At 38.7% G+C, this 27,666-nt stretch overlaps 1 protein-coding gene across 1 annotated transcript in view; it reads right to left on the bottom strand.

The window, feature by feature from the left end:
• Positions 1-27,159, bottom strand: part of Rfx7 (regulatory factor X7) — an 84,698-nt gene extending 57,539 nt beyond the window's left edge. Inside the window, exons 1-2 of the mRNA XM_004835343.3 lie at positions 26,756-27,159; positions 742-775 (exon numbers count right to left, since the gene is read on the bottom strand). Coding sequence (XP_004835400.2) covers positions 742-775; positions 26,756-26,889 — 168 coding nt within the window. The 5' untranslated portion in view covers positions 26,890-27,159. The remainder of the gene's footprint in view (positions 1-741; positions 776-26,755) is intronic.
• Between the last annotated feature and the right edge of the window lie 507 nt (positions 27,160-27,666).

Below are 27,666 nucleotides of genomic sequence, written 5' to 3'. Positions count from 1 at the left end.
GAACTACAAAAATGATATAAATTTAAACATTATTGTGGGCTGAAGTCTAACAGTTGCAACCCCAAAATGGAAAGTATAATACAAAGAACAAAAACTACCAGGGTATGTTAAAAGCTTAAAAAAAATTCTTACAGACTTCTATGAATATAACCTAAATTTAAACTATCATTGCAGTTTAATTTCTGAAAGTTAGCAACTGAAACATGAAAAATATGCTATTGTAACAAAACTAAACCATCAAACATCTTAAAAGTTTTTATTTAGATGCTGGGCGTGGTGGCACACTCCTGTAATCCCAGCACTTGGGTGGCTGAGGCAGGAGGATTGCCGGGAGTTCGAGGCCAGTCTAGGATACATAGTATCCCAGGGTAGCCTGAACTACGTAACAAGGTGTTGTCTCAAAAAGAAAACAAAGTAAAAAAAAAAATTTTTTAATTTATACAAATTCTTACAGTGTTACTAAAATAGAGAAATACCAATTTGTTTAAGCAATCTTTCAGTAAAGGCTAATAAGACCCAAAAAATGCCATTATCTCAGACTGTGATTTCAATATTGATGAGCTACAGGAAAAAAATCTAGATACTTTATAATAATTTACCCACAGGATTGTAATTAAATGTCAAATTTATTCACTAAATTGGGTTATATTTAGAATCAGTACTCAAAAATTGGACATTTTATATAGTGGTAACAGCCTTATTACAAAAGAACTGAACTTTTAAGTTACATATTTCACTTACCAAAATGCAGTCCACTTTAGATTGTACAGTTTTGCTAAAAGAGAAAGAAAGTCAGGTTAGTAAGAATAAAAAGTTTATTAAATATTTGAAATACTATCAAACAGACATGATAATTACTCCTCCATTATAAAAAAAAGTAAGTAAAGCTCTTAAGATTAGGCAGTTTCCTAAAACTGTCTCACTCATAAAGCAAACAAAAATCTATTTCCCACTCATTGTTCTAGATTCAATTCTGAAGTGAGATCAAAATATTCTGAGTTTACTCTTACAGTCAACTACTGCTGTTACACTATAATAGATGTTTTGAACAGACATGTTTTTAATAGCACATGAGTGTAGATATAGTACTACAGCTAGAAAAAGGACACAAAATTTTAAAAATTATGATTTTTACTGTCTGCCTTCTACTCTGGACAATGATTTGCTTAGCATTTAAAAGACCACAATGACAACATAATGGGTAGCTCTCAAGACTTAATGTAAAATGAATTTATTTATTTTTCTTCCCCATCCCATCCCATCCCATCCCAGCAGCACTCTCCAGACCTAAAAGGAACAATACAAATGAACTAATACGGTAATAAATCATGACAGTTGACAAATACATTTAGAAGTAATACAAATAAAGCTATTATTTAATTGAACTAATGAACATAAGTGAATTATTTATTATACAAAAGCCAGTATAAAATAATGTCATTTGGATTTTGTGACAACACTGATTATAGTACAAATGCAAATAAATCATGCAAAATGTTGAGAAACAGTTTATATACGATCTTCAAGAGACATTATAAACCAAATTATCTTCCATAAAAGGTCTAGAGTCAAATAAATGCAAACAAAAACTGGTTATTTGCCTTTTTATATAGCCATACAGCAGTTACAAAATAAAAATCAGGCTGGGATTTAGCTCAGTGGTGCTACCGTCTGCCTCTCAAGCGCAAGGTCCCAAGTTCAATCCCCGGCACCAAAAATATATAAAAATTAAAAAATTAAATAAGAATCAATGTGTAAAACATTTCATTTAACGCAACCAACATCAAAATTTTATACCCATGTCCAGATTTCAAGTTTCATTTTTTAAAACAACAAAGTATAATTGGATTAAGTTTGCAAAGTTGGGAAGGACGGAAAGGAGCAAGAAAAGCAAAGGGTATCTCTAGGTAAGTGGGACTGAAATTCCCTTCCCTCAATCCTACAAGATCTTTAGAGGTTTTTAAATTTTCCTTTGGGATCACCTGTATAGCTTATCATTTACTGGCAGCTAACGTGTGCTATTTTTCTCTCCTCAGTAATTCCCATAGTATCCCCTGAGATCAAAGTAATCTATAATGAACTGCTGCTAAAAAGCAATATATCCAAGATCTAACCATCTCTATCACCTTGATCTAAAGTAACACTGTGGCCTACAGTGTGATAATAACCCTTAATAATAATAATGATCTTTACCCTGTCACAACTACCATGCCCCATGGGCTACTCTCACACTGGCTTCACAGTGATTCTTTGTTCAAGCCGCATTATGTGTAATTCTTTGCTCCAAAGTCATTATCATGGCCAAAACAGCTTTTTCATCTCATCTCCTACTAGTTTGTTCATTTGTTCAGATCAAGCCAATGGGGCCTCCATGCTGCCAAGTCAGGGCAAAGCCTCACACTGGCCTTTTTTCACGCTGGCTTTTTTTGTCAGCCTTTAAGATTCTTCACCCATCAGGACTCTGCTTGACGTCCTCTACAGGACAGTTCATCTACGACTTCACCATGTAAAATACTTCTAATCATTATCACTCTCACCTTGGTTTATTTTTCTGCACTGAACATTCCACCAGTCATTATACTTTTATTAATTTGATTACTGGCCATCTTCCTCGACTAGAATTTAAACTTCACAAGAGCAGGCTGTTTTGCTTACTACTGAGTTTATCATCTGGCACGTTAGGTATGCAATACAATTTGAAAGAATACGTAACAAAAAATATTTAGTCTGCCATATGAAGAAAACTCTTTTGGAAAGATGGGAATTGCTTAAGAACGAGTTTTTAGAGAAGCTAATATGAAACCTAAAAATTTGGTTGCTCTGTTGTAGCAGACATCCCTGCTATGAGTGGCACATATTTCTTGCTTTCTCTAATTTGGGTATATTGTTTTATATTAGGAGTCAGACCAAAGCCCTAAGTGACTCAAATGGGCTGTCGGCAGAGTTGGGCTAGTACTGCTCTTTTGCTAGTTAGTGGCTGTCACTGAGGCCTAAGTTCTGGTCTGTGAAGTGGCAGGGCTCTGCTGAGTTACTTGCAGCTGAGGTCAGTGTGACCCCAATTAAAACCCTTTCCCCTGAATTACCGCTTCTCACTGACCTGATGGGTTGCATGTTAATTGCACCTGGTCCCAGTACAGGTTTGTTCCATCCAAGCAAGATCAGCAGTGCTGACTCTCTGACAGCCCTGCCTGGCTCCGTCGTGCCAGGTGTTTGGCAGCGTCTCACTAGGTGCCTTCAAAGCACCCTGCTCCCTAGTCCTTCCCATGGCTGTGTTCAATAAACACTGGACATGCTTGGGGGCCTTTGTCTTTGTTGTGTAGAGCAGCACTGATCAGATCCCAAGACCCAGCTTCTCTCTAAGTTTCGTTTCTTGTCTTTATTCTTTAATTAGCCTTGTGCTGTCATTGCTCACAGATCAGGACCCACTGCAGGGGTTCTGGTACTCTCCCCTTTCCTGTTCCCTATTCTTTACAAACCAATATACTTCAATATATTGCCATCTGCCAGCAACTGACTACTCAGAGACTGTTTGAAGATGCTTAGGACTACCCATCACAAACATCTTGATAAATCTCAGAAAGTATATATAAAATTTGTAAAGTCTTATAAAAAATGTATCTATAAAGGAAAATGAAAGCACTTCTGAGGTGGACAGGAATCGTGGCAATCATTTAATCTAGTCCTTTGATTATTTTTACTATATTCTTAAACCAAACATAACAAAGTGAAACAGATGAAGTTTAAGTTCCTTCCTTCTTCTGGGTCATACTACTCCTTTCTTTCCCAAAGGGAACCATCAGTAAGCTCTGTGACTATTTCAGTACTTATATTAATACATAAATACCTAAAAGTAGCATATATTCTTGCACCCTTAAGCTTTTAAATGTTTATATAAATGTCATTACAATATAGATATTCCTGGTTTCTTCACTAAAATTTCTGAGGGCCATCCATGTTGATACACTTAGATGAAGTTTGTTGTTACCTCTGAAAAATACCACATTCAACATTATCAAATTAATTCATCTATTTATCTATTGAGAAACAACTGTGCAGTTTCCAGTTATTCTACAAACGATAATGAAATAAATGTCTTTGTATATGCAAAAATTTCTATTACAAGTCTAGAAGGCGATTTTCTGGGGCTTCTGAATATATCTTTTCAATTTTATTATATATAACTAAATTCCTTTCCCAAGCATTTGTATCCACTTGTATTTTTACCAGCACTTCATGACAGCTATTACATTATACCCTGAGCATTAAAATTATAAACTATATTAAAAACTTGCCATTTTGTGGATATGAAATGGTATTTAAAATATATATATATATAAAATCTTCCCAATTACTAACATTACTGTGTACTTTTTCACTTGCTTATTGAACATACAACTTTTCTCCTCCATAAATTGTTGGTTCGTATCTTTTGCTGATTTTTAGAGTCGACTATTTGTTATTACATGATTTTAATTCTTTATATATCCTGGATATTAATTCATTACATATATTTAACTTTGTTAATGGTACTATTTTTTTTTTTGCACTTTATTAAATTCTTTTATTGGTACATTGTAGGTATACAACACAATTACATTTCTCATTGGGAATTGTACCTTTATATAATGCATCTTGGTTCTTATTTTTTCCCCATTCCTAGCCCTCCCTTCACCCCCTCCACCCTTCCCTATTTACAAAGACTTTGTTTCCATTTTTTCCATTTCTCATCATTTTTCCTTTCCCTTCTTTCCTTTCCCCTGCCCCTCCCACTACCCCTACCCCTTTGGACCTTTTCTTCCTATTTTGCATTATCGATTATTCATTCTAATCATCGGTACATTTTAGGTATACAATATAATGACATTCATCATTGGAAATTTGTACCTTTACATAGTCTCTCTTGGTTCTTATTTTTCACCCTTGCCCAGCCCTCCCTTCAACCCCTCCAGTCCTCCCTATTTACAAAGATGTTGTTCCTATTTTTCCGTTTTCTCATATTAATTATATTCCCTTCTATCCTTTCCCCTAGCCCTCCCACTTCCTTCCCCTTTGCCCCTTTTCTTCCTATTTCACATTACCTATTATACATTTTAGTCCTTATTTACACTTTCAGTTTCTCACACTAGAGAAACTATTTGTTATTTACACATGTGTGTCCTATTTATTTCACTTAAGAGTATCGCCTCGATGTGCATCCACTTAGCTATAAATGTCTCTAATTTCTCATTTCTTATGGGTGAGTAGTACTCCATTTTATTAAAAAAACACATTTTCTTCATCCAGTCTCCAGTTGATGGGCATTTGGGCTGTTTCCAAGTTTTAGCTATTACAAACTGTGCTGCTATGAACATGGGTGCACATATATCACTGTGGTATGATTCTTTTAATTCTTTGGGGAAGATCCCCAGCAGTGGAATAGCAGGGTCAAATGGGATTTCCAGTCCTAGTTCTTTGAGGTATCTCCATACTGATTTCCATAGTGCTTGCACCAGTCTACACTCCCACCAACAATGGAGCAGGGTTCCTCTTTCCCCACAGCCCCACCAGCATTTGTTATTGGTTGATTTCATGATAGCAGCCATTCTTTCTGGAGTGAGGTGGAATCTCAGCATTGTTTGCATTTGCATCTCTCGAATGACCAGTGACGCTGAACATTTTTTCATGTATTTATTTGCTATTTCTACTTCTTTGTCTGAGAAATGTCTGTTCATTTCAGATGCCCATTTTTGGATTGGGTCTTTAAATTTGGGAGGTCTGATCTTTTTAAGTTCTTTATAGATTCGAGATAGTAGACCTTTGTCTGAGGAAGAGCAGGTGAAGATTTTTTCCCACATTGTGAATTGTCTCTTCACACTGCTGGTGGTTTCTCTTGCTGTGCAGAAGCTTTTTAATAAGAAGAGATCCCATTTGTTGATTGTTTGTGCTAGTTCACGGGCAACTGAGGTTTTGTTCATAAAATCTTTTCCTACACCGATGTCTTCAAGGGTTCTACCTAACCTCTATTCCAACTGGTTCAGAGTTTCTATTTTAATATTTAGATCTTTAATCCATTTTGATTTTAGTTTAGTGCATGGTGAGAGATACAGGTCTAGTTTTAATCTTTGGCAAGTTGAAGCCCAATTTTTCCAGCACCATTTATTACAGAGGCTATCTCTCCTCCAGTGAGGGTGTTTGGCTCCTCTGTCGAAGATGAGATGGCTGAGTGTGTCTGGCATTGTTTCTGCATCTTCTAATCTGTTCCACTGGTCCTCAGGTCTGTTTCTTTGCCTGTACTATTTCTTATTAAAGTGTAAATTTTTATGTAGTCAAATTTATTTTTTTGTTTATGCTATTTTTGATCCTTAAGAAATCTTATCTAGCGAAGTTTATAAAGGTATTCTATATTTTATTCTAAAAGTTTAGCAGTGTTTTTAATTTTGATCTTTGGGATTTGTTCGTGTGTATGGCATAGTATAATACACACACACTTTTTTCTCTCTCTCTGGCAAACCACTGTTCCTTATTTTATTAAGTCTAGTTTCCAAATACGCTTCACTCTTGTTCTCTGAGCTTTGCTTCCCCAAACTACAGTAGGGATAAGCCAGGATGAACTCACCTTTTAAGTTTCTTGTCCTAAGGATCACAGCTCTATGCTTTATTAATTTAATGCAAAATAAAACCAGGTGCTTCACAAGTATTATTCAGATACACAATTAATTCTGGAGAATGGGTAAATTCAAACTTGATTTTTTTCCCACTAGTGTGGATTGAACCCAAAGGCAAGTGCTCTACCACTGAGCTATATTCTCAGCCCAAAATTAAAATTTTATTTTGAGACAGGGTCTTGCTAAGGTACCCAGGCTGGCTTCAAACTTACAATCTTCCTGCCTCATCCTCTTGAGTAGGTGGGATTATAGGCATGCACCACCATGCCTATATCCCATTACTCCATTAAGACAGGATCTTTAAGTTAAGCTGTATCAACACCAATTTTAAAGATAATACATATTCATTAAAATTTAAGAAATATAAAAATGTAAATTAAAACTTCAAACAAGAATATGCTTCATGTATAGCACTGCTAAGTTGTGTTTTCTTGTACTTATATGCATATATCTGTATAAACAAAAAAATATATAAACGCTGATGAAATTAAGTTTTGTACTTTTCCCATTTAACACTGCATTAATGGATAAAATCTTTCTATAGCTCAATACATCTTGATAGTAATTTTTAAATGATAATAAGCAATCTCTGTGGGACACTCATATTCTACCACTATAAATACTTTGTCCTCAGATGTCACATGGCTCACTCTATAATTTGGGTCTTTGTTACACTGATGAAGGCTCCCTTACCAAGTATTTAAAACTGCAACTCTCTTCTGCATATATATACTTCCTATTCTACTGCTTTACTTTTCTTTAGAGAATTTACTGTCATATCATGTAGTACACATGTGATCAAAAAATACAGTGAATGTTTAAATTTTTTTTTTTTTTTAAATGTGTTGCAATGAAAAATACATTGCCATTAACTCCTATCAAAATATTCCCTCTCACTTCACACACAATTATTCCATTTTTCTTGTCATTGTCTGAAGCAGTTCTGGAAGTCCTCTTTCTAGAGTATCTTTAGTTGTGCGGTCATGCTCCCCTGATGTTGTCAATCAATTCAAAACATTCAGCTTTTATGGTCATTCTGACTTTGGGAAGAGCCTGGAGTTGCACAGTGCCCAACTTGGTTAATAAGGTGGATGACGACACTCTATAATGTCTTTGTGCTTTTCTGGTGGATGGCAAGTTGGCAGCATTATTTCCCTGTATTTCTTATCACAACTAGTGAAGCTACTCAGAAAACAGAACCTGTAGAATTTCTTCCAAAAGTGCTAAGAATGAGGGAAGTATGTCTGAAGTGAGGGGCAGTATTTTCAGATTAATAGCAATGTCTCTCATAATTGTTTTTTCTTCCCAGTACTGGACATCGAACTTAGGACCTTGCTCTTTCGAGGTAGGTGCAGTGCTACTGAGCTAAATCCTCAGCCCTCATAATTGTTTTTTAAATTAATTATTAACCATATAGTTTGATCACATTGTATATGTCTCCTACCATAACAAAAACTTCTATGAAAGTATTTATGACTATTTTTATTAATAAAGTCTCAGATTTATGAGTACCTTTCTGATAGTTGATGCTTAATACTTAAAATGTTTCTTCAAAAAATGATTCTTTTAACACAGTGAGAAGAGGAAAGCATTACTGTTAAGGAGTACAGCCAAAGAGGAGAGATTTAAGAAAACAGCAAGCACTCCAAGGCTACTCTGTAACATGAAAGGGCTGCAAGGCAAGGCCACCCTTAAGGTTACCAAGAAACCAAACGCTACCTTTGATGACCTGCAGCTAATACAAACAGGACGTCCTGGGCTACTCGGTGAAGTGGAACAAATTGAAAATCTTCCTATTAACATTTTCATAAAATTTTGTAAAACAAACTGTCCTAAACTGGATAAAGAAGATGTGATTTTTTTATAAAATGGAGTACTATTCAACTATAAAGAACGAAAAACTAGAGTCATTTATAGCTAAATGGATGCATATCAAGGCCATACTCTTAAGTGAAATAAATAGGACACACGTGTGAATACCAAGTTTCTCTAGTGTGAAAAACCAATAGTGTAAATAAGGGTTAAAATGATTAAAATGAATAACTGATAATGTGAAATAGGAAAAAAGGTCCAAAGGGGTAGGGGTGGTGGGAGGAGATGGGGAAAGGAAAGAAGGGAAAGGAAAAGTTATGAGAAAAGAAAAAAAAAAAAAACGGAAATGATGTCTATGTAAATAGGGAAGGGTGGAGGGGGTGAAGGGCGCACAGGTAATGGGGAAAAAATAAGAAACAAGATACATCATGTACAGGTACAAGCACCCAGTGATAAATGTAAACATATTGTATATCTAAAATGTACCAATAAAAGAATTTAAGCAAAAAAAAAAAAAAAGTCCTAGTCCCTGTAAAGGAAATTATGAATAAGACAAAGGAAGAGTAAGAAGCTAAACTAGAAAATCAACACAGAAAGAAATTTTGAGGTATCTGGATTTGATTCTATAAGCAATTTTAAAATAAGTATTTTAAGGGCCAGGGATTTAGCTCAGTGGTTTCGCTGCCTGCCTTGCTTGCAAGCTCAAGGTCTGGAGTTCAATCCTCCATACCATAAATAAATAAATAAATAAATAAATAAATAAATAAATAAATATTTTAACAGTAAATTACTCATTTCACAAAGGCTCAAAAATACATAAAAAGGAAAAAATATTTTGAAAACCACTTATATCACCAGTTACCAATAAGCAACATTCTGCTGTTTTTCTTCCATCTTCTAAGATCAGGGTTTTATGTGTTTAATTGTATGTGTGAAGCTGTGAATACTGCATTTTTTAACCTCACTAACATTCCATCAAAACAATTTATTTCTGCAATGCATTCTTTCTTAAACATTTTAATATCTGCATTACTGTTAAATTTTATTCTGTCCTGGGCTGGGGATTTAGCTTAGTGGTTCCGGTGCCTGCCTTGCAAGCGCAGGGTCCCGAGTTCAAACCCCAGTAACCACCCCCATTTATTCTGTCCTGAAAATCTTTTAATTTAGGTTATACATTTTTTTAAAAGTATGATGTTTTGGGGTTTTTTTCTGGTACCAGGGATAGAACTCGGGTCCTTGTGCTTGCAAGGCAGGCGCTGGAACCACTGAGCTAAATTAAATCCCCAGCCCTTTTGGTTTTTAATTTTAAGTAAAATTTATATTGTTTGCTCTCAGGTATCTTCTACTACTTTTAATGGAGAAAAATCCTTTACTCCATCAATTCATTTCCATTTTGTTCTCATTTTCAAAAATCATCCCTTCTTTCATTTATTCATCTAAAATTCTGAAGACTGCTGTGAGATGAGGCTCTACATGTTATTCCTCCTAAGTGCTAACCACTTGCATGAATATAATTTCTTAAATAATCTCCCTGACTTGCAAACTTCCTTTAACAGTTATTTGCATTACAACTAAAATATAACACTGTTATTCTTAATGAAAAAAAAAAGGCATGGAATGCCAAGGCAGTGCAGCTCTATAATCTTAGCACTCTAGGAAACTGAGGCAGAAGGGTCACAAGTTTAAGCCCAGCCTGGGCAATTTAGCAAAACTCTGTCTCAAAAACAAGAAAAGACCTGGGCATATAATTCAGTGTGAAGGTCCTGGGTTCAATCCCCAGTATTTCAAAACAAAACAAATACAAAGGCTAAAAAACAAAATTTAATCACTTCTTCTGAATGTAATAGGTTTTTTTGTTTTTTGTTTTGGTACCGGGGATCAAACTTGGGTCCGTGCACTTGTGCAGCAGGTGGCAAAACCACCGAGCTAAATTCCCGGCCCTGAATGTAACACTTTTGTATTTTGAACTGAAGGGCTTCAACTGGAATAAATCCCTAGATCATTAGGCTGGTATTTGCATATTTTCTGAGACATCATTTTCTCCTCTCTAAGCAAAGTGTATTCATCAGCCTTCCTTTGCATGACAAAATGCCTAAGATAATCAACAGTTCATTTTGGCTCACAATGTCAGAGGTTTTGGTCCATAATCTCTTGACCCTCTTGTGGCACGGTACATTACAGCAGAAAAGCATGGTGGAGACCTGTTCACTTCAAGGCCAAGGAAGGGGCCAGGGTCTTAATATCCCTTTGAAGTTTCCAGTAACACTGTTTCATAGTGCAAGGATCTGATAATGGTTTCTTATCTCCAACACAACTCCTCTAACACTTCTGTCACTCATTTCACTTATCCATGAGCTATAATGACCGAATACACTGTTGCTAACATTATTTTGAACAAACTGACTCTACAGCCCGACTCTACACTACACAAGGTAAGATTTTACCTTTTCTCCCTGCTCTTCCTTTAAATAGATCTGAGTGTCTGACCTGTATCATTTTCTTTCTTTCTGAAGAACTTTTCACATTTTTTACAAGACATGTTTACTAGTACAAATTCCACAAATTTTTGTTTGACAAAGTATTTCTCCTTCACTGTTGAGAAATAATCTTACTGAACACAGAACACTTGGCTGGTAGAGTCTTTTCTTTGTTAAACTGTTTTACTCCACTCTCTTCTTGCATGGTTTGAACCAAGTGGTTTCCACTCTCTGGTTTCTTTCAAGATTTTCTATATTTAATTTTCTGCAGTTTGAATAAAATGTGTAGGTGTCAATTTCCTACCATACTATTTCTACTATTTTCTATGAGTTTCCTGCATCTGTGGTTTGATGTCTGTCATTAATTGTGGAAAATTCTCAAGTCATTGCTACTTCAAGTATTTCTTCTGTTCCTTTCTACTTCTGTTCCCATTATGAACGTTACACCTTTTGTAATTGTCACTTGTTAAATATTTGTTCTGCTTTTTTCTTTTTTTGGTACCGGGGATCGAACTCAGGACCTTGTGCTGTCAAGGCAGGTGGCGGAATCACTGAGCTAAATCCCCAACCTTGTTCTACTTTTTTCTTTATATGTGAGTTTCAGGAGTTTCTCCTGACATCTCTACATTCAGTCTTTCCCCGGTCATGTCCATTCTACTGATCAGTCCACTGAAGGCGTTCTTCATTTCCATTACATTTTTTATTTCTAACATTTGTTTTAAATTCTTTGAGTTTCCATTTTTCTGCTGATCCATCTGTTCTTGTATGTTGACTACTTTAGAGCTCTTAGAATATTAATCATAGTTATTTTTAGTACTCAGTTTGATAATTTCAAACTTCGTCATACCTGATTCTTATGTTTGGTGTGCCTCTTTTTTTTTTTTGGTACCAAGGATCGAACTCTAGTCCTTGAACTTGCAAGGCAGGCGGTGGAACCACTGAGCTAAATCCCCAGTCCTGGTGTACCTCTTTAGACTATTGCTTTGACCTTTTGGTGAGCCTTGTAACTTTTCACTGAAGGCTGGCGTGATGTGGAACTGAGATATACAGTCCTCTCATATGAAGTTTTATGTTATTCAATTAGGAGTTGGACTATACAGTACTATTTGTTATATTATGGTGTTATAGGCTAAGAAATTTTTTCCGAGTGTCTTTTTGTCTACCGTTATGTTCACGTGTTTGTTGAGACGCCTCAAAAAGGTGTGAAAGTGTCTGATTCTTTTAGGTTCTACACCCTGTGATTATACAGGAGCCCTACAGTGAGGTGGTAGTAAAGTACAAGGGAAGGGGAAACATGCTACAGTCTTATGATTAGGTCTCGTGTTTTTTATTAGTGAGCCTGAGCTAAGTGTTTCTGCCCTATCAAAAGCCACAGAAGGCTAGAGTTGGGCGTTTGCCTTCCTCTAGGCCTGTGATGCCAAACCTTTTAGAGCTTTCAATGACACAAACAGCTTGCTCAGGGGCCATAGTTCACCATCACTGCTCTAGGTTAAAGCCCCAGATGATCAGGCTCTGGTAACCTTCCTTTCAGGGCAGGTGTTGTTAAAGAGTACAGATAGCTTGAACATATTTCAGAAAGACACTTGTCTCTTACCTCTGCAGGAAACACTGGGGGATTTTTCTCTGATCCACAGTAAAAACCAGCTAGGGTTCTTATAAGTGAAATTCAGAAAGTGTGGGCTTTGCCTTCAAAACTGAGCCCTCTTGGGCCAGGGATTTAGCTCAGTGGTTCTGGCGCCTGCCTTGCAAGCGCAAGGTCCTGAGTCCGATTCCCAGTACCAAAAAAAGAAGAAACAAACAAACTGAGCCCTCTTAAAAGTTTTAACTCTCAAGCTAGTTCACCCTGAGCCTCAGGGAATTCATCAACAGTAGTTTAAAGGGCACCTACCTATACTGGCTTTAAGTTGTGGGCTTCTAATCCTGCTCTGCAGGTAAGCTGTGATTATATGTATCGCGGTCTGATTTTTCCTGTGACTTCAATTGTCTACAAGAGATCTAAGAGGTGATTTTCAGCCTGTTCAACTTTTGTTGTGATGGCCTAAGTGAAGACTTCCAACCTCTTCATGTGTCAGATCAGAAGCCAGAAGCCAATACTTTACTAGTACTCTTAGAAATTGAGTTAGTTTCTATCCTTGAAATATAACTCTATTTGCATATAATCCAGGATTTGGCAGAGAGGGGGAAGGGGAGGGAGGGGGGAGGGAGGGAGGGAGAGAGGGGAGGGGGAGAGGGGAGGGGGAGAGGGGAGAGGAAAGGGGGGGAAAGGGGGAGAGAGGGGGAGAGAGGGGGAGAGAGGGGGAGAGAGGGGGGAGAGAGGGGGGGAGAGAGAGGGGGAGAGAGGGGGGAGAGAGGGGGAGAGAGGGGGAGAGAGAGGGAGGGGGGAGAGGGGGAGAGGGGGAGAGGGGGAGGGGGGGAGGGGGGAGAGGGGGAGGGGGGAGAGGGGGGAGAGGGGGGAGGGGGGGAGAGGGGGAGGGGGGGAGGGGGGGAGAGGGGGAGAGGGGGGGGAGAGAGGGAGAGGGGGAGAGGGAGGGGGGAGGGAGGGAGAGGGAGGGGGAGAGGGAGGGGGAGAGGGAGGGGGAGAGGGAGGGGGAGAGGGAGCGGGAGAGGGAGGGAGGGAGAGAGAGCCCTTGAGAGTACTGTGCTGAATAGAGTGCTGTGGTCTGGGGTTTGGGTGTGGTGTATCTCCTAAATGGTCCATTGTGATTAAAGGTTGAGCCCCTCAGAAATACCGCTAGGTGGAGGAATGCTTGGAGGTGGGACTTACTTAGTGGGAGGTCCTCAAGGGTAAATTAGTTTCTGTGTGACCCCTTGATAGTTCTCAGATGACCCTTTAGTTTCTCTGAAAAGACTGTAATAAAAGGAGCAATTGAAGCCATGACCATCCTCTTTGTCTCCACTCCGGATCAAGATGTGATGTGACCACTGGCCCTGACACAGTGCCTGCTATGCTGTGGAATCATCTATCACACTTACCAGAGGCCAAACCTATATAGCTTGTCCAATCTTGGATGCTGAACCTCCAAATCTACTGTCTTAGTTACTTTCTTGTTGCAGAAACAAAATACCCAACACCCACAAGATAAAGCAGGAAAGATTTATTTAATATTTTTGGTACCGGGGATCGAACTCAGGTCCTTGAGCTTGCGAGGCAGGCGGCGGCACCACTGAGCTAAACCCCTGGATCAGGAAAGGTTTATTTTGGCAGTTTGTAGAAATTTCAGCCTGTAGTCAGCTGGGTCCAAGGCAGGGCAGCATGGTAGAGAGGCAAGTCTGGCTAGAAGCAGTGCACCACCAAAGCAAGAGGGACGTAGGTATATACCCTTCCAGACTACATCTACGACACACCTCTTCCCACCAGACTTTACCCACCACCATCAAAACTAGCTAGAAAGCCATCAGTGGACTAATCCATATCACATAACCATGACCTAGCCATCTCCCAAAAGCCCCACCTGTGAGTATACCAGGCTTTGGGAAGCCATCTAGATATAACCGCAACAACTATGAACAAAATCCTTTTCTCTTAAAAAAGTCTGCTGCCTCAGGTATTTGGTTCTAATAATACAAAGCTAATACCAAGAGAGAAGATCAAGAACTGTTATCTGTATTCTTTGAGTTGTCTTCCCAGCATGGTAATGGGCTACAGGGGTCCACAAACTACTGAGGGCCAAATCCAACCACTCCCATTCATTTATATATTATCTATATATTACCAGATATAATGGCAGAGTAAAGTAGTTGCAGAAGAGACTCTATGCCCTACAAAGCCAAACAAAAAACTATCTGGCCTTTTGGATTAGAAGTTTGCTGACTGCTGTGTTAGACATCTTATACTCTATTGTGCATTGATCACTGGTATTTTATGTGTGTGTGTCTGTTCTTTAAATGTTGACTATAACTGTGTGTACTATGTGTTTCATTTTTATTCATCAATTCATTTGATATACTGAAACTACAGATTTGGCTTAGTAGAAAAGTATACATATACAACAGTATAACTGAAAATACAGACAAATTATATTCAAATACTATGAAAATTAAAGTAAAAGAATTAACTCTATTTGCGGTACTTAGGAGCAACCAAAAATACAGAAACTGCCATATGACATTGTGGCTTTTTTAAACTACAAAACCAATCTTCCAATCCGGTCATTCAATTATAATAACCTGAAGGTCTAATTAAAACAGAAACTGCTGACCATACCCCAAGTTTGTCAGAATAATGAAGGAAGCCTCAAACTTTACACTATAGCAAGTTCCCAGGTGATGCTACTATATATGCATCACTTGAGAACCACTGCTCTAACCAAATAGCCTAATCCTGTGTGAGACAAAGGCCTTGAGTTCAATTCCCAGTACCAAAACAACAAACAAATGAAGCAAAAATAAACAACTGAAAGGGTCTGCTAAAGTAAGATTACCACACAACAAAAAAATCAAGGCTTTGTGTCAAATAGAAGGTTCACCAGTCTGAGTAGCCAAATTTTATGAATGTGAAATACTTCCAGGTCTCCAAGTTGTTTTCCTATTTTAATTATGTCCTCACCTCTAGACAGATCTACCACCTTCATTATTTACCCTCATTTATAGATTTCCTTTGCCATCTTCATGGTTTTGCTATGTATACAGAAGTTGCCTTAGTCTTGGGTCTTACTGTCTAAAAAAATAGCCAATACCCTCTACTGGAACCAAACTTTAAGAAATCTATCTCTAATTCAACACTAAAGTATCTTAAAAGTTCCAAGTTTTTATCTTGGGATCTAAGCTGGGACACAATATAATCAGACCACAAAAACCTTGCTAAATACTGTTTTGTTATATAGACAGTCATGAGAAATTACTGAAACATAGTCATTTGCTTAGTATTTTTAAAACAAGGGACACAGTTGGGACATTTATTATCATTTTTAATCTGTAATAAAAGACCTAGGACTAACAAAAGTGAAACTCTTAATGAATTATTATTTCAGTTTCCACCAATACAAATTTTTAAAAAATCAATTGCTGGGCCAGGGGTTTAGCTCAGTGGTACGGTGCCTGCCTTACAAGCACAAGGTCCTGAGTTTGGTACCCAGTACCAGGGGGAAAAAAAGTCAATTGCTATAATTTCTTTATTCTGTAAAATGCACCATGAGTTAAATAACTTGCTTGGCAAAGAAAAGTATCCATTAAATGTATCAAATGCAGAAACAGTATGTAGGAAAAAGTGCCTTTAAAAAAGTAGTAAATGAGATATTCACTAGTATCTCCCATTAGATAAGATACAAAAGGTGTTGTCTTTTGTATCAAGGACTTTTATTAGAGAAACATAAAAAAAGATGACTAACTGCTTAATCCTACAGAATTTACTATACAATGTGAAGTTTAAGAAAAATGGCCAATATGGACTATACTACCTAACAACTGTTTCATAGTACACTGACTTCAGCTATGACTTCCAAATCACAATTAAGCAGAACCTGGAAACAGAAGTGGCAATTTCAGTACCAATATAAAGGAGAAACAATGCAGGAACCGAAGTAGGGCCACATGATGTAAGACAAATAGTAAAACACCTACTGGACTGAGGGGGGATGTGAATGCTAGTGAACAGCAAGAAATAGGGCTGGATTCACTAAATGCAGTTAGATTACACAAGGGCTTGAAACCTGATGGAAATCTTTAGACATAAAATAGTGGGCAAGAAGAAATTACCAAAGCCTTTTAGAAGGGGACCACATAAAAAGATGCTTTAGAAGACTTACTTTGATTGCAATGTTGCATAGTTTTGTGGGGAAGAAAGGCCAAGGATAGAAAGCAGCTATGAGCTGCTGTAATAATCCAGGAATAAGATGATGAAGCACTGAACTATCGTTTGGCCAGTGGAAATAAGACAAGATACTTAAGTTACATTGCAAACAGGGCAACCAGTTAAAATACTGGGCATAAATACCAAAGAGAAAAATCAAAGCTGAAACCAATACTGCCAGGTTGATAGAAGAATAGTGACATTAACTATCAAAAGAAGTAAAATAACTGGAAACGAAGCAAACAGACATGGCCAGGTACCAAGACAAAGTAGAAAGGCATGCCAAGTAAAAATGCCAAGTTTTAGGTAATGGTGGTGGGTATTTGTACTTTGGCCCTCCGCTCTAGTTTCCCAACCAACTTCATCCTTTTCTCTCTTTTTACCTTACATTAATTCCTGTACTTTTGTATATAGTAACTGGTTGGTTACTTAGTAAATTCTCCAAGCAAATTTTCCTCTATTCACATTGGTAAGGCTCACTGTCATCAACTCTGAATCTAATTCCTGAAGTGAAAATAAAAAAGCCCTTGTAAGCATATGGTTTAGTGTATTTGGATCTAGTTTTTCTCTTGATGTTTTCCTTAAGGCTGTTATACTGCATTTTGCAAATAAAAACATTTTATAACATTGACAGGTCCGGGGATTTAGCTCAGTGGTTCTACCACCTGCCTCGAAAGCAAAGGATCCAAGGTTTGATCCCCGGTACCAAAAAAACCCCACATTGATTATACCATTAATGCATTTAACAAACTCTTACTTTGGTTAAATTCAACTGGTGATACATACTGCATAGCTATTACATGAGGGTAAATGGTTTAAAAATAGGGACTGTATCTTTTTTTTTTTTGTACCAGGAATCGAACTTGGGTCCTTGCGCTTGCGAGGCAGGTGGCGAAACCACTGAGCTAAATCCCCGGCCCTGGGACTGTATCTTTTTAAATGCCACTATGCCTTTAATTTAGGAGATATATTAAAATGAATATGCACTGAATTCAGTTTTTTTTTACCACTTGCTTCTACATATGCAGAATTGATCTAGGCCTTATTTCCTAGATACTTTTATGTATAGAATTTTCCCAAATGTTGCTTGCTAATAGCTCTTGCTTCAGGAAAAAGGATCATGCATTTAATAATCTGTTAAATTTCATATCATAGACTGCTTATACACACATGCTATTAATATAGCTAATGACAATGAAGTTGGAGAAGTGATTTATATTAACTGAAGCATTTTGTTGGAATGCATTTCCCAGAGACATCAATTTCACTCCAAGCAAGATGTTACTGAAGTGACACTCTTATTCAATTAAAATTTTAAATTTCAGGGGCTGGGGATTTAGTTCAGTGGTTCCATTCCACCATCTGCCTCGCAAGCGCTAAGATCCCGAGTTCGATCCCCAGTAACAAAAAAAAAAAATTTAAATTTCATATACATCACAAAAACAATGACAAGTTCTTTCTTGGCTTCTCCTTATACAACTTATTTTATTGTCATACCTTGAGTTACTAATTTTACAGTGATTGCTTTGTTTCTGATATAGTCTTTGAATTCCTATGAATTTTACCTATTAGAAAATGAGAATGTTTCATTTAAGCTCAGCAAAAACTAATAAAAGTGGACTCATCTCATGCAGTAAGGCCAGTTTAAACTACCAAAAAAAAAAAAATTACACAACTCATGGTGCTGGGGATGGAACCTAGGGCTTCACATGTGGTAGTCAAGTGCTCTGCCCGTGGAGCTACATCCTTCCATCCTTCCTTCCTTTCTTTTGAGACAGGGTCTCACTATGTAGTCGAGGCTGGCCTTGAATTCACTATGTAGCCCAGGATGGCCTTGAACTCATGATACTCCTCGGGCCTCAGCCTCCCAAGTGCTGGGATTACAGCTGAGCACCACCATACATACATATTACACAACTCAGATCACTGTTCCCTGGGAGTCTGAGAAAGGTTCATGAGGCAGTGACTCAGGAGTTGCAGCTTGTACCAGAAAAAGAGAATGGTTCTTAAGGTAGCAGGTAAAAGACCATCAGCATAGGCACAGAAACAAAATAAAGCAAAGAAAAAGAAGGTCTACAGATAGTGCAAACAAAAGTGGCCACTTAACAGAAACCTATTCTCATCTTAGCTGGCAGTACTAAGATGCTCTTAGTACTTGAGTACTAAGATGCTCAAAATAAGAAAGCCAGTATGGTGGCATATGTCTGTAACTCCAGCTACTTGAAACAAAAGGATAGCAAGTTTGAGCCCAGCCTGGGCAATTTGGTAACACTCTGTCTTAAAATTCGAGAGGGCCGGGGATTTAGCTCAGTGGTTTTGCCACCTCCTGCACAAGCACAAGGACCCGAGTTTGATCTCCAGTAGCCAAAAAAAAAAAAACAAACTGAGAGAGAGAAAGAGCATGAGCATGCATGGGAGGGCAAGTACAAGAGCACACAAGAAAAGTACCAGCGAGCTAGGTGTGTAGTCAGTAAGCCCGGGGTTTAATCTCCAGTACCAAAAAAAAAAGTTATTCAATTATAAGGAATATATACTATCACTTTCTATTCCCATGTCTTTGGTAGACATCACTAATCAATCAGATTTAGCATGAAAATTCAAATCAATTTGCTAATCCTATGTTAGAATGAGTATAAAGGTATTGTTTATCTGAATCCTTGCTATTCAAATTGAGACAACTAATGAAACAATTCAGATAATTTTTTTGTGTAAGAGGCAAGGCTATTTGGAGGAAATGGTACACACAGTATTTTACACAATATGGGCTCTTGCCAAAACTCCAAGGCACATAACAGACTGGAATCTGCCACTCTCTGGCCTCTCACTCTCTGAACTCAGAAGCCACAACAGCCAAAGAGGGCCAAGGATTTAGCTCAGTGGTTCCGCTGCATGCCTCCCAAGGGCAAGGACCTGAGTTCCATCCTTGGTTCCAAAAAAACCCAAATAAAATAAAAACGTAAGGGCCGAGGATTTAGCTCAGTGGTTCCGCCGCCTGCCTCGCAAGCGCAAGGTCCTGGAGTTCACTCCCTGGTACCAAAAAACAACAACAAAACAAAACAGCCAAGGAGCAAGGAATAACTTACGTTTTCACTTTGTTCTCAGGCATGAGAAGATATAAAACCTCACTTCCCATCCAACTTTTTGCAATATATATAGAAGCTATATTGGGGCTGGGGATTTAGCTCAGTGGTTTGGCCGCCTGCTGCGCAAGCGCAAGGACCTGAGTTCATTCCTTGGTACCACAAAAAAAAAAAATAGTGTTTGTTTGTATATAGAAGCTATATAATAGATGCCTGATAAGACACTGTACACAATTTTAAAACCTCGTGTTTCTATTTCCTCTAATGAACAAGAAGTATTTATAGTTCATGAGGCAAAAAAAAGTAAATGCCTGTCCACAGTCTCAAAAAAGAAAAATTAAATCACGTTTTAAAGTTTTTATTTATGTGGGTATGCAGTTTATGCACCTTTATTTATGAGTACTATCTTAATCTCATGGTCAGCAATCAAGAGCATTAAGTCCTTAGAGCTCATTGACCTTTATTATCCTGCTCAGAGCAGGAAGATTCTCCCTCCAGTTGGTCTATGCTGCTCATCTTTAAGGCAAATTCTTAGAACCCTTCAGAAAACAAGAGAACTAAATAAAGGACTAGACAGGCAGAAACGGAGGCACTGGATAAAAGTGGTCCACTCTGGCCAGCAAAGTGGAGTAACCATCTTACCATCTTGGTTTTTTTGGTACCAGGGATCGAACTCGGGTCCTTGCGCTTGCACAGCAGGCGGCAAAACCACTGAGCTAAATCCATGGCCCTCCATCTTGTTCTTTATAACTTAGAAAGACAGTGTCACAATTACTCTTTAAAATGTTTACCCTAGATGAAAGAAATAGTTGAGAGGCTCAACACCACACTAAATTATTCTGAAAATATATACCTTTCTTATTTAAGTAGTCAAATTAACAAGATGACATTCACTACTGCCTTACAGTACTACTTTATTACTACAGGAAAAGGCTCCTATAAGAGGCACTTATAAGCATCTCTTTTTTAAAAAATCAAGTGAAAGAAGCACACAAAGAGTCCCCTAAAGTCACCTAGTGATCTCCTAAACAACCAGGATCATCCCAGAGCCTAGTATATTTTTACATAATAAACAGCTCTTAAAATACTTTAAGCTCATACATGCTCAAAAAGTATTTATACACTTAATCTCACCTAACAGAACTCTAGCACAATATAACAATTAGTAATACCTTCAAATAATCCTGAGCTAACACCCAAGGAAATGCTGACAATTCATAATCTGTCCACTTAAAATGCTCTTGCTTATGATAAGTTAATTACATTAGTACTTCACTGTGCTTATGGGATGTTTAGTAACAGCCACCGAAATTTAAGTGAAAGGAACTTGTAAAGTCATTTAGTATAATACTCTTATTTTATAATTTCTTTCCGTGGTCCTCTAACTGATTAAAAGCAAAGTTTACTGCATATTTCTGCTTACATTAGTTTTACAAGGTTAATATTACAAGTGATTGGCATTCCTCAAATGCCAGTCTTTAGCATAGTAATGTACTTTGCATACAGCAGATAATCCATTGAGTACTTACATATTGTTCTTTCTTGAAGTGTTTATATTTGAATAAATGACAATGCTTACTTAATTTTCACTTGTATAATTTTAATTCAAAGCCTATCTTTCACTTCTGTCCTTCCTACCACTGTAAAACTCATTTTCCCCATTTAATACCCCAAACCAGTAATTGAGACAGAAGCCAAAGAAGTTCTGCACACACCATCATCCAAGATACTTAACAAGGAAGGAGCAAATTGGTCCATTATGTATACATGTACACATTATTATCCAAACTAAACAAGAGCAGAAACCTGACATGCTTGAAACTGTTTAACTAGCCAGGCCTCCATTCCCAGAACTCAGGAGGTTGAGGCAGGAGACTGACTGGATGTTCAAGCCCAGTCTGGATAAAGTACCGAGACCCTGTCTCAAAATAAAAAATAGAAAGGGCTGGGGATATAGCTCCATGGGAAGGCCCTGAGTTCAACTCTCAGTATTGGAAAAATAAAACCAATAGGAAAGACAATTTCATCAGTTTCAAAACACAGGAAAGCAAGGAACTGCCTTCTTTCTGAAACCAGAAACACTTGTAGGAACACAACCATCACTGGGTTTTATCCAGACAAGCAAAAAGCACCAAAGCCAAATGATACATACTCAGTCTTTAATTTTAAAGCAAAGGGAAGATCATGGACTTACGGTTAATAAGTATTTCCCACTGCACTTGGTGAAACAACTATTTCCCAGAGCTGGCAAACTGCATGATTTCAACTACTGAGTCTTATAACAAAGGACAAAAATCAGGATCAATATTGCATTATTATGTAAACATTTATGATCACCATACTTTGCTCACTGTACTATGGTGGAAGTGAGATGAATTGCTTAATGTCTAGATGTTTATTGTTATCACATTTAGTAAGTAAAACAAAATTACTCAATTGGGTTTAAATTCAAATTCAGAAAACATTCAAAATGAGCCACATACATAATCCTTAGATTATCTCTAAATCTAAAATGTGCCAGATTTGAAAGTCTGTATGCCTTACATTGTGGTGATGGTGAAACCTTTAGAGCTTTCAATAATACAAACAGCCTGCTGCAGCATGTGTGCCACAGGTCTGCCACCACTGCCTTACGGGACTAAATAGCGAGAAGGAACACTGATCCTGGAACTTGCTGCTTCCGGGCTCTGATAACAAATAGAGGAATTTTGTAGCTTCCCTGACATCAGTTTATCTTTCCCTAAAATGGGTAGAAAAATGATTCATTTTATAGGACTATTTTTTTTAATAGGACTATTTTAAGAAAACCAGGTGTGGTAGCACACGCCTACAATCCCAGTATTCAGGAGGCTGAGGCAGGAGGATGACCAGGAGTTTCAAGGCCAGCCTGGGCTCCACAGTGAGTTCAAGGAAAGCCTGGACTATATCAAGACTCTGTCTCAAAACCAACCAACCAACAGACTTATAAGGTTTTACCTATAAAGAGTTAATGTAAACAACAGCAATAATTATTTTAAGAATCCCTGAGTTTGTTTGCCGAATCAATAGATTTTCTACAACAAAATATTAGGACTTCCTTTGACTTTCTATGTTAAAGTTTATTATCTATATTACAGCCTAATTGAAGATGCATTAAGTCTCTACATGGTATGATCTATTCCTAAACATAACTAACCACAATGGACAGAAGAGACCTCAAATGTAATGTTTATATCCTATTTTTCCATTCCAATTCTATAATGGTTTCATGTAGAAATTCTTTAAAAAGGAAAAAGACTTCTTAAAGTTAATTGTTGTTTGAGCTAAATACAAATTTTCATGTTTTTTTTAAAACTATAAAGGCACTGGGAGATAAGGGGAAGGGAAAACTTGGCTTGATACTGTTTTTAAGTAACTAAAGAGATGCAATATAAAGAAGTTCACAGTTAGGTTGGACTGTAAGTTTAAACTGACAGTATAAACCTTCATTTAGAAAAGGTATGGGTTTACTAGTAATTTTTATGGGAAAGTTTATTTTAAAATTCTATCTAGAAAATACAAGGCCGGGGATTTAGCTCAGTGGTGCCGGCACCTGCCTCGCAAGTGCAAGGACCCGAGTTCGATCTCCGGTACCAAAAAATTAAAAAAGAAAATACAAATAACTCTATAGCATATTCAATATTAAAACATACCTCTACAAATCAATCTCCTTTCAAGCAAGGAGGTGTTATTAATCTGTGGACCTTTTGCCTATGGTATAGAAATAAAGGAGGTCAAGAAACATACAGGCTTAGCTGGGTGTGGTGGCACAGACCTGTAGTCCCAGGATTTGGGAGGCTGAGGCAGGAGGATTGCCAGCCTGGGCTACAGAGTGAGTTCAAGGCCAGGCTGCACTGTGTAACAAGGAAAAAAAAAAAGGAAAGAAACATACAGGCTTGTTAACCTGGACATCAGTAAAAGGTGCTCAAAGATTTTTTACACAAACATAACACTATCTAGTTAGTAGTAGTGTGTATTTTATATTTTCTAGAATAAGTTAAATAATACATAACATTTCCAATTCTTAAGTCTTCAGTACCATGATTTCAACTTGGGATATTTAATTTTTTCAGACTCATTTAATATTTGGAATTATAATGAAAAACTTTTATCAAACAGCATATAAATAAACAAAATTATGAACTAAGATAATAACTTGTCCGGCTAATGGCCTACATCACATACTATATTTATATCTGTAGAGTAGGAGGACAAGTACAGACTTGTTGTGATCTGCAAGACCAATAATTTAGAAACTATGATCAACCTAAATGCAAACCTATTTGATAAATTTAAATGGCACATTTCTTTTGAATCTAATTTAAATTCTTAATGGTAAAGGTACCAAAGGATGATACAGGAAGTAATAAAAAAACTCTTAAAACATCTGTTAAAAATTATCAGGTGATTAGAAACTGGTCAAAAGGAAATTATTACCTTTAAAAGAAATGGAAAAAATGGAAATAAAGTCTTTGTAAATAGGGAAGGGTGGAGGGGGTGAAGGGAGGGCTAGGAATGGGGAAAAAATAAGAACCAAGATGGATTATGTAAAGGTACAATTCCCAATGAGAAATGTAATTGTGTTGTACACCTACAATGTACCAATAAAAGAATTTAATAAAAAAAAAAAAAAAGAAAGAAAATATATCTATTCAAAAAACAAAACAAAACACAACAAAAAAACAAAAAAAAGCAAAGATCCTAGGCCGGGGATTTAGCTCAGTGGTGCTGACGCCTGCCTGGCAAGGCCAAGGTCCAGAATTCGATTCCCAGTACCAAAAAAAAAAAAAAAAAATCAAAGGTCCTGGACAACTGCAATCATATCTGAACAACTGAATTCAAACATACACTCTCTCTTAGCAGAAAAGGTAGTAAAGGAACTTTCCCTTTTTAATGTCTTTGTCACTTGAATAATAATAATCCAATTTTGTGGAACGGAGGTGTGAATCCATATGGTAAATATATTCACTAATGTTTATTATCCAGTCATGTTTATTATAAAGTTTTAAATATAAAGAAATATTTTTGCAAACAATTTCTAGTAAGCGTGCTATTACAATTTTAAGTGATACAAAATGGTACATTTTGAGGGCTGGGGATTTAGCTCAGTGTGCCTGCCTCACAAGCACAAGGTCCCAAGTTCGATCCCCAGTAGCCCCCTCCCCACAAACGGGCACATTTTGAGATTAAGGAGTCTGCTTGCTTTTACTTTTTCAGAGAAAGAACCAAAAACTCAAGTACCCTCTACATGAGAAGTTTTTCTCATTTTAAAGTCAGCATATTTAAGTTGTATACATGTATATCAATTATCAATGAAAAAATTAAATCACCATTTACCAAAAAAACACTCCATTATCGTTAACTTTACTCAGTGCCTACACAACTCACTTATTTCAAAAGTACTGATTCCTCTCCCTTATTGTTCTCATATAAAAATACAATTTACTAATTCAACTTTTTAAAATTTGCCTTTAAAAGGATTTTAGTCCTTTAACTGAATGCTGAGTATAAAAACCAGTGTTTCATTCAATTTAATTATGATTTCAGGAACACTAAGTTGTAAATAGGAAAAGAATCATCTCTTCATTTAAATGTCAGCTTTAAAAAGGGGTTTAGGGTATCCAATGAATAAAGCCTGCTTTCTCTCTTTTTTCCCTCTCACACACCATTAGAATACATCTGACCTAGTCAAATTCCCACATGACTACTGTCAGAGCCAAAAAGTTCTCCTTTAAAATACTTAAACTCCATTTTAAAATTAAAATTGAAAGCAAGATATTCAACGTCAGCTACTGCATAGTATGAAACTAGTAAAGCCTGCCCTGACCTACTTCATATTACTATCACGACAACGTGGTTGCATGTCAAGAAAATAAGAAAATTACTATTACTATTTTGTATTTTAAAATTGTCACTATTTTTAAATATGTAAATACTGTACAAGTAGTAACATTTGGTTTATTTACGCTTGTTTTTAAATTGCAATATAAAAGTAGTTTCGGTATTTCAGCAGTCATGTCCAATGATGGACGGACCTGGACCTGCAAGACTTTCAAAAACAAGGTTATTTTTAATGCCACAATTAAATTCAACTTTTAAACTTCTATTAAAAGGAATCTCAGACCAAATTCCAAACATTGGTTTCCATTTTTAAAATAGTGCTACAGTTCTTTAAAAATGTCAGTTAATTAACCCTACAAAGCAAAGCAAGCTCTTGTACGAAGAATATTTACAATGGCTCTAACAGAAGATGGACCTAACTCAGCTTCTTCAAGGCTGGTACCAGTTTTTAAGAATTCAATTTAATGCTTATATGTTGGAAATTCTCATACAAGAAAATACGGAAATAGCAAAAGGTGTTTCACCTATTGTTTCTTTTTAAAAATTACACGAAATGACAAGACATGTAAGACTCCTTATATTTTAACTAAAAAATAACTTTACAGGGTAAACTACCACCTTAAAATAAGATGTTTTATTATTTGAAAAGTACTTTCTTCACAACCTATCAAAGAATAAGCTCTCTGGAAGGAAAATTTAATGAGAATAAAGGAGTCAAAATCAACCAGAAACAGCAGCTAACCCAACTGAGAGGAACAGATGCACTGGATGTTGTGCTGCACAGTAATACCCTTATGCACAACGTATACTTGGAGAAAATGCACCACACACCTCTTCTCCCCTTACGACCACAACAAGGAGTAAACACACTTCATGTTCTCAGTTCCAAATTCGCGGTGCCATCATGCAATAGGGCTTAATTGTGACCCATATTCCTCTTAGGCTGAGTGAAAAACAACACCTTGTTTACCCGCACCCCAATGTGGGGGTCTGCGGCCGGGCCCGGCGGGCGCACCCGGGGCCCTCCCCGCGCGCCGCGACCCCGCACCCGGGGCCCTCCGCAGCTCCGCGCCCGCCCCGCGCCCCGGTCCTCACCAGATGGAGCTCTGGATCTTGCGCTGCAGCGCGCTGGCCTCCGGCCCCGGGAGCCCGGGCACGAGCGCCGGCAGGGCCGGGCCCGGGCCGAGGCCGGGCTGCGGGCGGGCGTCGGGCTGCGGCTCCTCGGCCATCGCTGCCGGGCGCGGCGGGGGGGGGCGCGGCCTACGGCCCGGGGCTCAGCGCGGGGCCGCCCGCCGCCGGGGGGGGCATCACCGGGCCGCTCACCGCGGCCGCAGCATGGCGGCGCCTCGCCGCACGGGCCCGGGCGTGGCTCCCGACCTCGAGGGCGGTGCTGGTCTCCGGCGAGCCGCCCGCCTCGCCAGCGCTCTCCTCCGAGTCCCCTCCGCCGAAGACCGGCCGCTCCGCGCCGCCGCCCCGCGCGGCCCGTGCGCAGCCGCAGTGCGGCCCGGGACGGCGAGGCGAGCGGCAGCGGGGGCGCGCGCGCGCGCGGCGCGCGGCCGGCGGCGGCGGGCCTCGCGTGAGGGGGAGGAGACGCCAAGGTAACGGCGCGCGGCGTGGACCCGCTCTGGTGTCTCCACGGCGAAGGGAAGGAAGCGACGCCGCCCCTCCCCCAGGGCGGAGGACTTCCGCCTGAGCCCAGCGGGCGCGCGGGCAGGTGAGGGCCGGGACCGCGAGGCCGAGCCCGCCAAGCTGCCCGCAGAGACTCGGCGACGGAACCCGGGCCGGGGCTCCGGGCCGGACGCTCAGACTCCTCCGGATCTGGCCCCACTGCGGCCGTCCAATCCCGGCCGTCGCCTTCGCCTGCGAAAGCGCGGGCGCCAATCAGCGCGGTCTCCATACGGCTCCGCGCGCGCGAGCGCGTCCACCTCTGCGCCCACCCGCGTCTTGTGCACCGCCCCGCACGCGAGCGCACCCTTCTCGTCCCCCACCCGCGCCCCTCTCCTCAG

Source organism: Heterocephalus glaber, unplaced genomic scaffold, assembly GCF_053883595.1.
Source record: "Heterocephalus glaber isolate CG9 unplaced genomic scaffold, H.glaber_assembly_v1.0 deba00000122, whole genome shotgun sequence".
NCBI classification, from domain to species: Eukaryota; Metazoa; Chordata; class Mammalia; order Rodentia; family Bathyergidae; genus Heterocephalus; species Heterocephalus glaber.
This window is presented reverse-complemented; position numbering and strand designations above follow the sequence as displayed.